This window comes from Schistosoma haematobium, chromosome 6, assembly GCF_000699445.3.
Source record: "Schistosoma haematobium chromosome 6, whole genome shotgun sequence".
In the NCBI taxonomy this organism is placed as follows: Eukaryota; Metazoa; Platyhelminthes; class Trematoda; order Strigeidida; family Schistosomatidae; genus Schistosoma; species Schistosoma haematobium.
Genome location: NC_067201.1, coordinates 14,155,633 through 14,172,283, shown reverse-complemented (window position 1 = coordinate 14,172,283; position 16,651 = coordinate 14,155,633). Strand labels below are relative to the sequence as shown.

Genomic DNA, 16,651 nt, shown 5'->3' with positions numbered 1-16,651 from the left:
TATACGTTACGATCATTAAGAAAAATACAAACAAAAGACTTTACAACACCTATCGAAGTGGATTAGATCAACATTCAAAGGACTTATGTTTCAAATAATCAAGTAGACTATCACAACATATTACAACAACCAGTTGAATATTTTTAACAAAAACCGCGAAACCCCATAAACTGTAAGATCAAAAATGTAGTAGTTTACCATTTTACAGATAAACTGTCATATGATTATGCAACTTTATTCGGTCATTTAAAAAAAAGAGATCTACACAAAAAAATATGGATAGATAACAACATTATACATACTAATTACTACATATTACTTACGCACTGGTATTTCGATAACGTTTACCATTCACTAAAACAGTGCTGAAAAATGATCTTTTGTTACGATCTTCAATCTACAAATTTTACAGAGACACAAACACACATTTGGAATGACAATAACAGATAAGTTTAGCGATTATTATAACATACAATAATTTTATAAAAACGGTATGACTTCTCGTATCTTTCAAATGACTAATAATCGTGGTAATGTAATTCGATGTAAATCTAATGTAGAGTTAATTTCATTGGGTATAAAGTGGTTTATGTGTAAAAATGTGTTTCATTTTATTGTTAATACTCCCAGTCAATCAGATACAACGTAGGACTAGGCACATATATGCATCGGTCCAAGTTGCCACACCTTATATTAGCACAACAAGATGAACATCAAATTCATAGTAGTTACTTCAATGGTAGTAATATATATAAAAGATTGCATATAAGGATATGATACAGGGAGAATAAATTAGTTCGTAGAAAGAAAGGTATAGAGTAGTTTTAATCTCACAGTTTAAGGGAAGACGGAGAGTGTATACACCGACGCCATTGTGATCGATTCTGAAACATGTCACACAGAGTTTCCAACCATTGGTTACGATAGTCATGCAGACCCCAACCAAGTAGTCTGCATCTACCAACATGGCTCAGATAGGAAGTTAGTGACTTTACGGACTGATGCTACGTTTTGGCTTGGCCACCTCTAACTTTCTTCCAACCGTCTCCAACACTAGTCAGCATTGCTCAGTATACTACGGGATGAGTTTGAATGGGTGAAAATAAGGTTCTATTACTAAGAGAGTAACTAAAAACATTTCTAGCTACTAATGGTAAGGTAAGAGTCTATAGCACAAACTAACCACCAACACTATTAAAGTGTACAGACGTGAATTTGTTTGAAGGTAATTTGCATGATAGTGACATGAAGGGAAGAAGTTCGTGGTCATCCGTTGATTTTTAGACCGTTATTCTAATCTGTGCTAATAATTCCTTGCTGTTCAACAAGTCAGTAATAAATATATTTCTTGCTATATCTCAATGAGTACAAAAATGGCATTTTTAACGTTTCGTGACTTAATGTAAACTAATTCTTTAAAGGAAATAAATCTTATTATTAACTTTCTACTCAATACTCATTTTATTTGAAACCATCAAATCCAGTGATACCTACAAACTCATTGTTTAAGTCGTTATGAATTCAGACTTCTTTATTGCACGCTTAACCGGCTCACTTGATAATAGAACCTGCTAATTGTAAGTTCGCTCACGTTAATCAGAACAACGACCTTCTCTTTAACCAATAACACAAATGACCATGAATCCTAACTCTTCATATTTTGCAAAGCTCCTTCTTTCTATTCTTTAGTGTCCAATCAAAAGGCGAATACAGGAAGATTTGTCTTCTTTTAGTGCATCATTATCCTGATTTGAATTAGCTTGATTTAATATTTTGCGTGTAAATGAAAGCTTTAGTAATCAGTAAGGTGTCTGATATGAAAAATATAACAGAGACTAAAGTAAACAAGAGAAAAATCACTATTATACTTAGTATACAATCTCATTTTAAGAGTATTAAAATAAGATATAATTAAAACTATAAATAATATCAAAATGTCTCAGTGTTACCATTGACAAGCTCTACTCAAAAAGTATACAGAGTAATTAAAGTTTCTGGTGAAACTCGGTGAAAAACTGTCAAGACTGCAAGGATGATCCAAGATCAAAATGAATGTTGACCACTAGTGTTGATGAAAACGTTGAACGTGTACCATCTTGAGTGCTTTTCGGCTACAGACTAACTGTTTACATAATTACTGATAAACTGAATTTGTTCAAAAAATTGCTTGAGTATAAGACTTCAGAAAAACATGAAATTTCTGAAAAAAATTCGGATTGTAGAGATAAATAAATTTTAAAATGTATATCCTAGACAATAAGACTTACAGTTTCGTATTTAGGTGAATCCCATTTTAATAATTTACAGTGTTCACGAAGTATTTGTTTTGGACTAGTTCCATGATCAGGCCAAAATCTACGTTCATATGGAATAGAGAGTACAATTTCCTCGAAATTATTTATTTTTACCCCAGGCACATTATTATCATTCACTAATACTGTTGTAGTATTTGATAAATGTTCTTCTACACGAGGTCGTTTCTCTGGAACTGAGAGAGAGTCAGAAGAAACTGATAGTGAAGGAGATGAAATTATTTCTTGATTACAATTAACTGTTGAATTGTTTAATGTAAGTTGATGATTCTTTAAACGTTCTAGTCGATTAGACATTTCATGATCGTAAACATCTAACATATTCCATATGGCACTAGATGAACACAATAGTAATAATAAGTATTTGATTTATTAAGAAAGGGAATAAACGGAATAAAGTATGTACAACAATTTTCGAAATAAATAAATAAGGAAGTAAGCAAATTCAGTTAGTCTGTTGCAACGTAGAACGTGATTTGTATGTATATCGGTTCAAGTTGCCATATTCTATCAGTACAGGGAAATAAAATTGTCAAGTTAAATCCAAGAATGGTGGAGGTATTCACAGTATTAGTGGTAATAGAAAAGATTAGGCATCAAAGATACTAGTCGAAAATAAAATATAATTTAACGAAATAAAAATACGAAAAACGTTATAAGGAATCCAAAATCTCAGAATTTTAGAGGAGACAAAGAATAGATGAGCCTGCGCTACTGCAAACGATTTTCAGGCAAATCATTTAAAGTCTCTAACCATTAGTTACAATAAGTAAATTAATTTGAGCTTGATACTGAAACCTAGTAGATTAATAATGTTAGGAATAGAAATGTGCTAGATGAACGATTGATGAATAAGTTGCTAGGAATACTTCGAATTATCTAGTTTTTTTAAAACTTCTGTTCATATAAATGATTGTTCTGACGTGTCAGGAAAGCCGTGGCTTTTTTCTTCCTATTTAAACACCTCCGCTAATCTTTGTCGTGGTCTGATAAGTTGTTCTAGCTCTTATTTAGATAATTCTACATTTCAAAGTCATGTCTGTTGCTATGATTGTATGGAAGACTACTAAGGGTGAAGTATTGTAGTGCACCATTCATACTTAGTTTCAATAGATCTAATTTCGTACTAGAAGAATCCCCCAATCGTTTGTTATTCAAAATCGCTCTACGCCACAATCAACATAACATTAATTATTTGTAAATTTGCAAGATTTGTAGTAGAACTTTCTTTGAGTAAACCTTTTTAACTACTACACAGATTTTTAATAGGATAAAAATTATAGTTTATCCCTAAAATAAAGAAATTGTTAGGGGTAAATGAAAAAAGGAGAACTATAAAACTTCAACGAATTAATTCATGCTTTGTATTGGTTGTTTGAATCACACGTCAACTCTGGGATGCAGGTATACCCAGCTGACGAGTCCCAAATAGAACGAAACGCATGTCATGGGTTCCATTGCTAGCCACCATCCATTTCTGATTAAATAAATTAGTTCGTCCATTTTTCAATAAGTATTCTTTGATCAAACCGTTGATTTTACGGTGATATTTCTATATGAAAATATTTATTTACAGTAAGCTATCTTAGAAATCATTATGATTATTATTACATCATTCGCTAAGTAGAAATAACAATCAGTTAGCTATAAATACATAAACAAAATTATCCAATTTTGGTGGTAAAAATAGTTTAGTTATTCACTTAAGTATAAGTAGATAGATTAAGCATCACTAAGCTTCGCACATGCACATAAACACAAAAATGTGCCTTAATAGTTACATAGAGATCTGTATATATTTAGTTACTGAGTGGTAAATGCATCCCACAACTTGGAAGTTAACATTTTACACGTAGATAACGAAAAAATCGAGTTAATGAGTTTATAGATAAGTGTTAATATTTGACTTGATTGATTACTATGGGATTTTTTTCACTCTGTTAACTAGTTTGATTACAATCATAGATTGAAAGAGGCGTTAATTAGACATATCCAAAAACAATAATTTAAAATTCTACAGATGATTTCCAAATATGTGGCTGACAAGTTTATAAAGATTGGTTTAATTAATATGTCGTGCTTTACTGAAAAGTGATTGATGCTAGAAATGTAAACCATTGAATTACGATTTCTTGACTTGAAAACGTGACGCACCCTGCAAGAGACTTGAAGGTTTTGGATTTGAGCCCTGATGAAGCCATCAGTACGTACTACTGTGTATATTAAGTACAACTTTAAGAAATCTATCCAATTATGAGTTGCAATAAACAGATATGTAGATAGACAAACAAAATCTTATGTTAATTAATAAATCTGAACTGAAATCAAATTATAAATACCATAGATCACGTAGTTCATTCGAGGCTAATACATCTTCATATATCGGCGTACCACCGAAATCGTGTAACATCCGTAAAACACAATACTTTGCACCAGCTATATGATGATCATAACGAACAGACTAGAAATACAATAATATACAAACAGCATAGAAGATGAATTTAATGTTGGTTAACTTTGTAAAGAGATATTATACATATATGTATATTCAGACAATACAAAAAGAGGTGACGTTAGAGTCTCAAAGAGCTTTAATTAAAAATGTAAAGCACTAAGCTACAAGCAACCACGAAACAATTAATTTAAAAGGAATGCAGCATGATATATGAAAGTATTTATGGCTTGAACGGTTGGTAGAAGAAAAAACCAATCTGTAACACATTTTCACTTCTATTTAAAACATGATGGCCTACAAATATATAAGTTTTATTTCATAATGTCTGGCTTACAGTAAAGTATTCTTAAAACTAACTATGTAGAATAACAACAAAATTACCGTTTCTGCAAACATTCAACTCGTGAATATTTAAAAACTATGCATAGAAAGGTTTGCTTTTTTTTTAAAAAACTGTGATTTGTTCTCTGAAGAAGTGTCTTACACTGAGTCACAAAATGTCAGAAAATTTAATCTTCTATTCAATAGGTTATTACAAGTACATCATTATTTTTATTATTAAAAATTTTCACAGTTGAATTCGTGAAGCAATCTAAGCTAGACCACCAGTGAAAACCTAGAAGCACTGGACGGCCGTTTCGTCCTAGTATAGGACTCTCCAGTAGTGCGCACCAACGATCTCATATGCGGGGTTCGAACCCAGGATTATCGGTCTCGTAAGCGGATGCTTAATTATTAGACCACTGAGCCAGCATCTACTCGTGAGTTCAGCTGTGAAAATGCAACAATCTCGACAAATCCCCATGCTGATATTAACAGTTTGCCCAATTCATTTGAAAAACTAATTAACTGTCATTTATATTTATCCATGATTGTTTACAATTAGTCTTGTGCCTATGGAATTGTTTTTCTTTTTCATTGTATAAAATACTTAATCGATGAATTCTAAAGTAATTGTATCTGATTTCTCGATCGAAAACATAAAGAGAAAATCATAAGAATAACTGTGGTAATTGTTGGTGAATTTCGCAGTATCTCAATTTGCTACAGATTGTAAGCATCTTATGAATCCACGTGAGTACATGCGGTTTACAAATGAAATTGATCAACTAAAACAATTCTACGACGGGAATATTGAAGCTAGTAAGTTTACATTTAGAAATATTTTGCCGTCAGTAGTTTAAGCAAATCATCAATTATGATGGATGCCCATTAGGAATGAAAGCTGATGGGTTATTGGTTATAGTGTGGTGTGTGCTACTTATATTGACATAAGTAGTAAATGATGTTAGTCGTAAACAGAATGTCTGGAAGCAGAGAGACAAGAGGATCGAACAGTAAAGAATGGAAACAAAATGAAATTTGTATGAAAATGAAAGAACAATGAAGTCTGAGTCATTTTGAGACAATCGATGGACATTTTGCAAATTAACTATTTACTTTATGATTGTTAGATTTTATTAATAACTCCTGTAATTTTGTGTTAAATACATTTGATTGTCCCCACTGGTGTTCTCGTTCACTACAATAGTATTCGACAACCAATCATTTAATAGTAAGTTAAAATAGTGCTCGGGCAGAAAGATATTTGTTACAAATCTTCCCATAAAAACCTTTTCTCTAAATCTGAAAATACAAATTTGTACTAAAAGATGGATAAATTGAATTTATTCCAAAATGCTCAGTAGATGGACAAAACCAAAAGTAAACAATTCAGTTGATGATAACAGAGCTGAACACTTGAGAAAAGATGAAAATGGACATCTGAAGCAACCATTAGGAAACGGACGTAATATAAATCAAAGTACTGAGAGAGGTGATGGGATTTTACGAGAGAACATTGTAACAAACACTTTTGAACAAATGCTGGTTCAATGGTCTTTCGGTAATGGCTGTTAGCCAACTTTAATTAATAGTGGGAGTGTGGTGCGTGCTACTTATATTGATATAAGTAGTATATAACGTGAGTCAAAAGAACGTTACGTCTGGCAGCAGAAGATGGAGAAGATCAAGAAAAGAAGAGCGAGAAAACAATGGAATTCGTAAGAAATCGCATGAACAATGAAATGCGAGACAATGGATTGATGTTTGCAAAAGCAACAGTCCGGTTTGATATGATAGAATAATATTTTGCAAATTAACGAATTACTATATGGTTTTTCTATTTTACCAAGTAATTCTGTAATTTGTCCTAAATACAATTTGGTTGTCCTCACCCGTGTTCTCCTTCACTACAGGAGGTGTCGCTGCCTCTACTAAGGATGAAGATTCCATGGCCGAAGGAGTTTGAGGCCGTGGCGGAGCTGGTGGGAGTGAAGGAGCCGAAGGCGGAGCTGGTGGTGCTGGGGACGCTTCTGAGAGGCAGGGCGAAGGCTGTGTATGACAGCTTGGACGGTGCTGGCGGGAAGACGACATGGGAGACAGTCACGGAGCGGTTGGCGGCGGAGTTTGACAGCCCGGTGGACAGGGAGGACGCGCTGCAGAAGTTCCGGCTGGCGAGGTTGCCGGTCGATGGTGACCCACTGGTGCTGGCTGTGGAGCTTACCAGATTGTTACGCCGTGCGCTGCCGAGTCTGGATGAGGAGTCGGAGGCACAGTTGTTGGCGTCACAGTTTATCGAGAGTGTGCCTGCCACCGTCTCCCAACAGCTGAAACTGGTGAATGCAGCGCAACCGATGGATATCAGTGAACTGGCGAAGGTGACTCGTCAGCTGATGACGCGAACAGTAGCTCCGGTCGGGTGCGAAAAACAGGAGATGAGTAATGTCGAGAAGAAGATTGAGGAGCTGGAGCGTGAGATTGCAGCAATACGAGTGAACAATAAAAGGAACGATAAATGTTACGCTTGTGGAGGGACAGGACATTGGAAGATAAACTGTCCAACAAGACGAAGACGCAGATATGTTAGACGTTACAACGAGTGTTCTTTCTATCCTAGGAATCTGGGGATTGTTGCGTTAGTAGACAGAGGGGCAGTATATACGAGAGTGAACATAAATGAGCGAGATTTAGTTTGTCTGATCGATACAGGTGCAGCAGTATCGTTAATAGGCAAAGAGCAATGTAAGAGAATCAAGCCGTGTACATTAGCTGTCCACACGATAGGGGGCCATATGTTAGAGGTGTTTGGCGTATCTAACAGTATCGTAAAATTGGGGGATGCTGAGATAAATTTTCCGTTCGTCGTAACCACAAGCTTATCGAGACCGATGTTAGGAGCAGATCTCCTAAGAGAAGTAAAAGCGATAGTTGACTTAAGAAGCGGTAAGGTGGTCACGAAATATGGTTCATTGACAATACACGAAAGTAGCTAAGTGGCTGATTTAAGAGTTGCAGCGGATGTCTCGTCAAAGAAACCAAACATTCACGAGTTATGCAAAAAGTATGCGAAACTATTCACTGGAGATGGGGAGCCGTATGGATTTTGTGACAGAGTAAAGCACGAAATACCGATAAAGAACAGTCGAGTAAATATATTTGCAACACGTCGTGTCCCGGTGCATTTAGAGGCCGAGGTAAATCGTCAGGTCCAGGAAATGCTAAAAGAAGGTATAATTGAGGAAGCGGACAGCCCATATAGCTCGCCGGTACTCTTGGTAAAGAAACCAAATGGAAAGTATAGATTTTGTGTCGACTTCAGAGAATTGAATAATATAACAGACCTGAAGCCTTGTGCAATGCCAACAGTGGTGGGAACATTAGATCGGCTACAGAATGCCACGGTGTTTACAGTGCTGGATTTACGGTCAGGTTATTGGCAACTGCCTATAAAACAGAGTGATCGAAGCAAGACAGCGTTTACTGTACGTGATAAACAGTATCAATTTAAACGAATGCCGTTCGGGTTGGCGGGTGCACCGTTCACGTTCAGAAGATTAATGACACTACTGCTCAAGAATCTAGATAATGTCGAGGTATATGGCGACGATGTAGTTGTGTACAGTCAAACAGAAACAGATCACATCAAGCATGTGGAAGCGGTCTTAAAGCGAATTGACGAATTTGGACTTCGGATTAATAAGGACAAGTCGCAGATAGCGAAAAGTAGCGTCACATTGTTGGGACATAAAGTGGGAAATGGAGAAATAAAACCATTGCCGGAGAAAATTCTTACCATAAAGAATATTGCAGTACCTAATTCGAAAAGGAAGTTGAGACAGTTCCTGGGAAGAGCGGCGTTCTACAGTCGGTTTGTCAAGAATTTCAACGAAATAGCAGCACCCTTATATAAGTTATTGAGCAGCACCAAGTTTACGTGGACTGAGACTGCCGAACAAACGTTCAACCGAATCAAAAACATGCTAGACGATCGCCAGATGACGCTCAGACTGCCTGAACCGGGAAGACTGTTTACAGTGGCCACAGATGCGAGTGATCATGGTATAGGTGCTGTGTTGAGTCAGGCTGATAGAGTGGTGGAATATGCGAGTCGCGTCCTCACACCCGCTGAACAGAAGTATTCAACCATCGAAAAGGAGTGTTTAGCGATCGTGTGGGCAGTGGAAAAATGGAGACCATACCTCTTAGGTAGACGATTTCACATTGAGACCGACCATAAACCCCTGCAGTGGTTGAAAACAGCAAGAGACCCCCGAGGGAAGTTGGCGCGATGGATGATACGCCTGCAAGAATACGATTTCAGTATCGGCCATGTTCCAGGAAAAGAAAACGTAATGGCGGATTACTTGTCAAGACCAGACATGGAAGCCGACCTGCCATTAACAGCATACGCGGTGAATAGTTTAGAGGGAGACCCATTAGAACTCGTCCGGCAGCAGAAAGCTGACCCTAACCTTCGAGAGGTAATCAGAGTGATAAAAGAGGGAGCAGACGTAGATAAACGAACAATGGACAAGGAGGTAATAACGCTGCTTCGGCAAAAGGAACGACTGAGAGTGAACTCATATGGAGTCCTGACCTGGCAGGACGATGATGAGAATTGGGTGGCGGTGATCCCGAAAGACTGGCGGCGTAAAGTGATACACGAGTGTCACCAGGTAGCACATACAGGCATCGCAAGAACGACGGACTTACTACGACAAAGTGCATACTGGCCGAGCATGAGAGACGATGTGGCTGAATACGTGTTAACCTGCCAGCAGTGTCAGCTAATGAAAAGCGATCGATACAGACAACCGCCATTACAGTCAATCCCAGTAACCGCAGTCGGTGATCTATGGTCGGTGTATGTGATGGGACCGTTTCCACAGACAGCGAGCGGTAACCAGTACCTGTTAGTGATGACGGAACATGCTACACGTTGGGTAGATGCCGTACCCATTGCAGACCAGCGGGCAAGGACAGTGACCGAGGTGGTAATCCGGCATATTGTAGCGTGTCACGGAATACCGAAGATGATATTAACTGACCAGGGTCCCTGTTTTGAAAGTGACGAGTTTAAAGCCCGTTTAAAGCAGTTTGGCATCAAGAGAATACGAACTACACCGTATCATCCTCAGACAAACGGGCTTACAGAGAGAAACAATCGAACGTTAAAGGAATGGTTAGCATCAAAAGGAGGAAATTGGGAGAGAGAGTTACCATTGATTTTGCTGGCACATCGTTCCTCCACACAAGGAACAACCAAGAAGTCACCTTTCTTGCTCATGTATGGCAGACAACCACGACTTCCAATGCATAATAAGACCTGGCCACAACAACAGAAGTGGACGACAACAAGATTAAGAAAAGAGAGGAGAGAGGCAATAAGGAACGTGGAAAAGAAACAAATATCAGACACAAAGAAGGCAGAACAACAGAGGAGAACGTGGAAACCCTTTGCAGTGGGGGACCTAGTAAAGTGTAGAGAACGAAAAAGTGACATAGCAGGGGGAGCAGGGTCGGGGAAGCTGGCCCCAAAATGGGGAGGACCGTATGTTATCACGGAAAGACGCGGCTCGGTCTACACGATCCGGAGAGAAGACAAGCAGAAGCGCGTAAATGCTAGTCAACTACAGAGATGGTTTCAAGATCATCATGGGTGTGAATCACGAAAAGCACCAAAGAACACAGCGGTACGGAGATCAGAAAGACTACGACAGCAACTTGTTAAAAGGGGGGACGAGTGTGGTGCGTGCTACTTATATTGATATAAGTAGTATATAACGTGAGTCAAAAGAACGTTACGTCTGGCAGCAGAAGATGGAGAAGATCAAGAAAAGAAGAGCGAGAAAACAATGGAATTCGTAAGAAATCGCATGAACAATGAAATGCGAGACAATGGATTGATGTTTGCAAAAGCAACAGTCCGGTTTGATATGATAGAATAATATTTTGCAAATTAACGAATTACTATATGGTTTTTCTATTTTACCAAGTAATTCTGTAATTTGTCCTAAATACAATTTGGTTGTCCTCACCCGTGTTCTCCTTCACTACAGGAGGTGTATTAATAAGTAGGATTCATATATTGGCCAATATCGTGCGCTCAACATCTGATGAATGGTTGGCTGGACAACTGCATCGGTATACTAGTGATGAGAAGGATAGTCTCAACATATTGCACCAAACAAAAAAACATCATGAAAGATATATGTATATGCCAGGTTAACACAACATGAAAATAAGCTTGTTCAGTACTGTTAAGTAATACACAACAAAAAACCATATACAAAAAAGAAACATTGTTTACCAGAGTTAAATATCTACAAATAATTTCCTCAAGTTTAGGTAACGGTTCATCAACTTGAAGTGATTTGAATATGGCAGGATTCCACATAGCAGCTCTGGCTATAACAACACCGGTTGCACTAGTTAATTGTCGAAAATATTCAATATCTTCATGATTTCTAATTATATCACGAGAACCACCACTTAAATAGAAATAAAAGAAAAATACACAACAGAGGATAATTTTATTCAAGCAAGCAGAAAAAGCAATTTTAACACATAATAACTATGTAAATAGCTAATTATTCCCAAAGAGTAGCATAACAGATTATTAGTCAGTTAATCATTACGACAAAGGTTTATACTTATTCTACTAAATTAGCACTGTATTGCTACAAAGATACATAATGCATGGAGGTAGAATACATGTGCAGGCTATACGTTCTTCATTATAGGTATCCTTGAATCATTACTCGTGTTTCATGGAAAAATCAAATGAGTAATGTTGAGTTTAGTTATACAGTAATACAAAAAGATTGCAAATCGGTTGATGAGGTAGTATGTTCCAAATGATAGAGATAGTCAGGGCGTTTATTACGTATGCCATAATACTGTCTCAATAGGGAAATCCTTAGTCCTGACTACAATATATACCAATCATTTTTACTAAAATTTGATCAATCGGATCGGTAATATGTGTACAAATATAATCGTTTAAAAGTCTCCATTATATTTAAACTAATAAGAGAATAGTGTCTTTGACAGAGGTGTAAATAATGGCCATATGATGTGCAGGGTTTTAATGGGAAAATACTGCGAGTTCCACACAATCAAACTACTTACAACTGATTATTGATATGTTAGATGGTTGGAGGTAGTCAGTAGGAAACCCTGTATAAGAACCTAGATTTCGTGTTATTTAGCACTCGTCAACAAGAGGTGGTTGAATTCATGGGGGAATTGATGTCCTCTATGGTATTCAGACCTAAATCACTCAACTTCGCAGCCTGAAGCATTACCGCTGAGCTATTTGGATCGCAACAGACCGCCTGAAGGACTGAAATATTTTCAATTGGTTAATTATTGAGTAATAACCAGTATTATATTTGCCTAGTCCTCACCATCAGTTACCATAGGATTACAATTGTGTTATTTCTAACACTCCACTCTCCAAACTAACTTGACAATTCTGAACTGTGTTTCTCAAATTTAGATTCCCACTTCCTTTTCACTCCATCAATTACTAATTTTCTGTCTCGCAGTCCAGATGTGAAGTGTGGCCATTGGAACTGACACATCACCATGCCGAATTCTACTTTGTTGATTACGCCTGATTCATTGACCAACGCAAAGATACTGAATGGTGAACTGATAACATTTCATTAGTAGAAATTCTACTACGTACCCCAATTTTCCTGAAGAAAAGGCCGTTCGACAACTTTTTAAAACTGTATTTGACCTCATACTCCAAGAATTGAATACTAACAAGCTATAATTATGATACAAACACAAATATATATAACTCAAAATTTATTCACAGTGTCATCTATCTGCTTACTTTGCTAAAACAGGTATACCTACTGAATGAGCTATTGCTTGAATAACTTCATTACGATTCCGATGCATTGAACGTTCATTGATCGTTCTACCGTGTACTGTGATCGCTGCAACACCTGTCGATTCAATTAGCTTAGCCAAAGCAATTGTTTTTTCTAACTATAATAAATTTAAAGAAAAAATGTAATTTATACTATTTCATATTCACTGGATGTTTGAATTTTCCATTTGTTTTAATAAATAACTTAATTATTTTAATTCAGTAATCGAAGACGGATACACCCAGCTAAATATACCGCCAATTTCAGTCAAATGGTTAAGTTGAAATACTAATGGATAGATTTAAGCGAAAGAACGATAATTAAAAGTCTCGATAATTTCCTGTTATTCTACCGGACAACACTAAATCGATTACCACTGAACCAATTGTCTACATCAGAAATCATGATTAACCAGAAGCTTGAAATGGCTCTCAACGCAATAAAACCTAAGCTATCAAGAAACGGAAGAAACAAGAAAATTGAAATTCAATTCAATCGTCACCATAAGCGTAGTCTCGAATATGTGGAATCAACTAGGTGTATGTTTGTAACTTCTGACACTCACTTTTACAGTGTACCATTGGGGGAGTACTTAAGAGACAAGGAGACGTAATGTAAACGGCAGAAGTAGAAAATCAAAAGTGGATATGACGTACTGATGATATATATATATATATATATATATATAGCTGACATGCATCCTTGCAACAAATGAATTCATATCGACCTAATTGCCTACCATATTTACCATTTGTAATTTAATTCAAACTATTTTAATTACTCAATTAAAGCATAGCATGATAACATATCATCATCACATACTTCAGGTAAAATCCTCATTTTACAAGTAACTGGAATTCGGAGATTTGTAGTCAAAGTAGTAAGAATCTACAAACAAAAAATAATGAGTGTTTAGCTCAAGGGACTCTAAAGAGATTACTTTGACTTGCATATAGTATTCGTCACGGATTTCTTAAGTTTGGGATACGAATGAAGAGCAGGAAGAATTGGGCAACTGTTTTATCCTTAAAAATGAGCACTCACAATCCTTCCAGGGATCGAATCAGGAATCTCTAAACCGTCGTCCAATCGCACAATTCCAACTTTAGTTCCTGGTAGGTTCGTTGGTACGCACTGCTAAAACGTCATAACACTAGAATAAAACAACCCTTCAATCCTCCCTGATTTTCAGTGGTATGCAACATAAGATCAATCTGTGACGAATATAATTACCTACAAATACTGTGAATGATAAATATTCAGGTACATGAAATACTACTTATATTAGATATAAAATTCTATTTGTAAAATATCTCACCGATGGAAATTAAATAAATTTTAACATATTTCATTCAAAAGTCTCATCTGGACTTCTTCAGGAAAATAAGCAGAATCATCAAGTGTATTGAAGATTTACTTGAATATGCCCACCATCAAGTCACAAAATAATTCAGTGAAGACGTTTTTCAATGAGTTCATTTAAAATATATGTCAAATTACGTTTTCTGTCTTCTGCTTACATGGTACTTATTTTACGTAAAACTAAACTCATTTCAAACTTGATGAAAATCCATATAAATACTACTTATATATAAACTATAATGGGGATATTGGCAGTTTGAAATATAAACATCGATTTACGAACAGTAGTCATCATGTACCAATAGAATTGGGTGTTGTAATTCTTCAATTTTGTAACCATATCTAACAGTGAAATCCAGGAGGCGCATTTCATTTAATTTGGGACTTATCAGCTGAATATATCTGTATCCCAACATCAGTCAGTAACAACGTAGGACTTCGTACGGGCGGACATCAGTTCGAGTTGCCATACCACATTAGCACAGGGATGCAGTTGTCGATTCAAATCCCATAGTGCTAGAGGTAGTAAGAGTCTAAGCAGTAATCAGAAACATTAGGGTTTGAAGATATTATTCAAGGAGTATAATCCAGTGAAATAAATTTCGAAAGAGGAAAAAGAGACAAGGAGGAATCAGGAGATTAAAATTTGGGCGAACACAAAGAGTGGATGCACCTCCACTATTGCAAACGATTTTCAGCCATGTCACTCAACGTCTCTAACCATCCGTTGCTATCATCTCACCGATCCCAACCAGATAGTCTACACCTATCAACATGACTCAGTCCACTTATCAGTGACTTCATGGACTTGTGCCATGTTTTGGTCTGGCCACTCCTAGCTTTCTTCCAACCTACTCCTACTCCTACACCACAAAACACCTCACGTCAGAGCAGTCGGTGGTAGGGCATACGTAACACGTGTCCAAGACATCTCAACTGATGAATTTGCAGTACTTCATTATTTGGTGTACCATCCTTACCCAGTACCCGATTTCTAACAACTGAATTACTTACTCCGTAGTCGCAGGATGTACGAGCAATGTTTCTAAGACACGTATGGTCGAATTCTAGTAACCTACGAATATCCTCTACTCTTACGGCCATGTTTCACTGTCGTAAAATAGGACGGAACGAACTGATGCGCAGTAAACACGTCCTTTGGTTGGTAGACGGATATCTCGCCTACTCCATAAATGATGCAAGTTGGCAAAAGCTAGTCGAGCCTTCTATATCCGTGCTGAGATTTCGTCACACACTAGACCACAAGGGTTGATGAAACTCCTAAGATAAGTTAAGCGGTTGACACGCTCAACTACTACACTCCCTATCATTAGTTCAGGTGTCGATGCAACCCAATCATGAAGCAAGATTTTACATTTCGAGGGGGAGAATCGCATCCCAAACATGACCGCATTGTTGCTTAGAGTGGTCAGGAGACTCTGCATTTTGTCAGCGTCTTCACCAAATACAAATATGTCATCGGTATATCCGAAGTCAACAAGTGAATCTCCTGGTAGAAGTTCAACCCTTGAAAATTTGGATCAGGAAAATGTTATCTCTAAAAGCATGTCTACGATAAACTTAAACAAGAATGGAGAGAGTGGGCAGCCCTGACGAACACCACTTGATGTAATCAATTCTGATGACAGTTCGCCATAAGCTCTCACTCGACCAGTTGTGTTCGAGTAGAGAGCCTTTATAAGGTTAATGTACTTCTTTGGTACTCCTTTCAGTGACAAACACTGCCACAGTACCTCACGATCAACCGAGTCAAATGCCGCCTTAAGATCGAGAAATACTACGATTGTGGGGCGTCCGAACGTGTGTCTATGTTCTAGGACCTGACGTAGTGTGAATATCTGGTTTATACAACCTCGTCCATGTCGTAAACCAGCCTGGTTTTCTCTAGTCTGCTCTTCACGAGCTTTGCTTAAGCGTCGAAGTATTATTGAAGTTAATATTTTAGACACTATATTAGTTAAACTGACTGACACAATCAGTGATTTAGACCAGTCAAATGGGATTACGTCCAGTTCCCAAATTCTACCTAAGACCTCGGTTAATCTCATTGCTAATACTGGACCACCATCCTTAAAAATCTCAGGAGTAAACCTGTCAGGGCCTGCTGCTCTCCCTCGCTTCAGATTTCCTATAGCTTTTTCAACTTCATAAAGAGTCGGAGCACCTAAATTAACTTGCCATTCAGGTCGACTGGAGATCGTGAGAAACCAAAGTGCGGCTGAAGGCCAGTTGAACTGATCCATAAGGTGTTCTGTCCATCGATCAAATCCCTTGGATTGAAAATGAATAATATG

At 37.2% G+C, this 16,651-nt stretch overlaps 1 protein-coding gene across 1 annotated transcript in view; it reads right to left on the bottom strand.

Moving 5' to 3' along the window:
- DUS2L (tRNA-dihydrouridine(20) synthase [NAD(P)+]-like) overlaps positions 1-16,651 on the bottom strand; it is a 32,901-nt gene that overhangs the window by 7,582 nt on the left and 8,668 nt on the right. Inside the window, exons 8-13 of the mRNA XM_051216912.1 lie at positions 13,797-13,862; positions 12,935-13,092; positions 11,399-11,579; positions 4,652-4,773; positions 2,268-2,646; positions 324-397 (exon numbers count right to left, since the gene is read on the bottom strand). Of these exons, the coding sequence (XP_051065543.1) occupies positions 324-397; positions 2,268-2,646; positions 4,652-4,773; positions 11,399-11,579; positions 12,935-13,092; positions 13,797-13,862 (980 nt within the window). The remainder of the gene's footprint in view (positions 1-323; positions 398-2,267; positions 2,647-4,651; positions 4,774-11,398; positions 11,580-12,934; positions 13,093-13,796; positions 13,863-16,651) is intronic.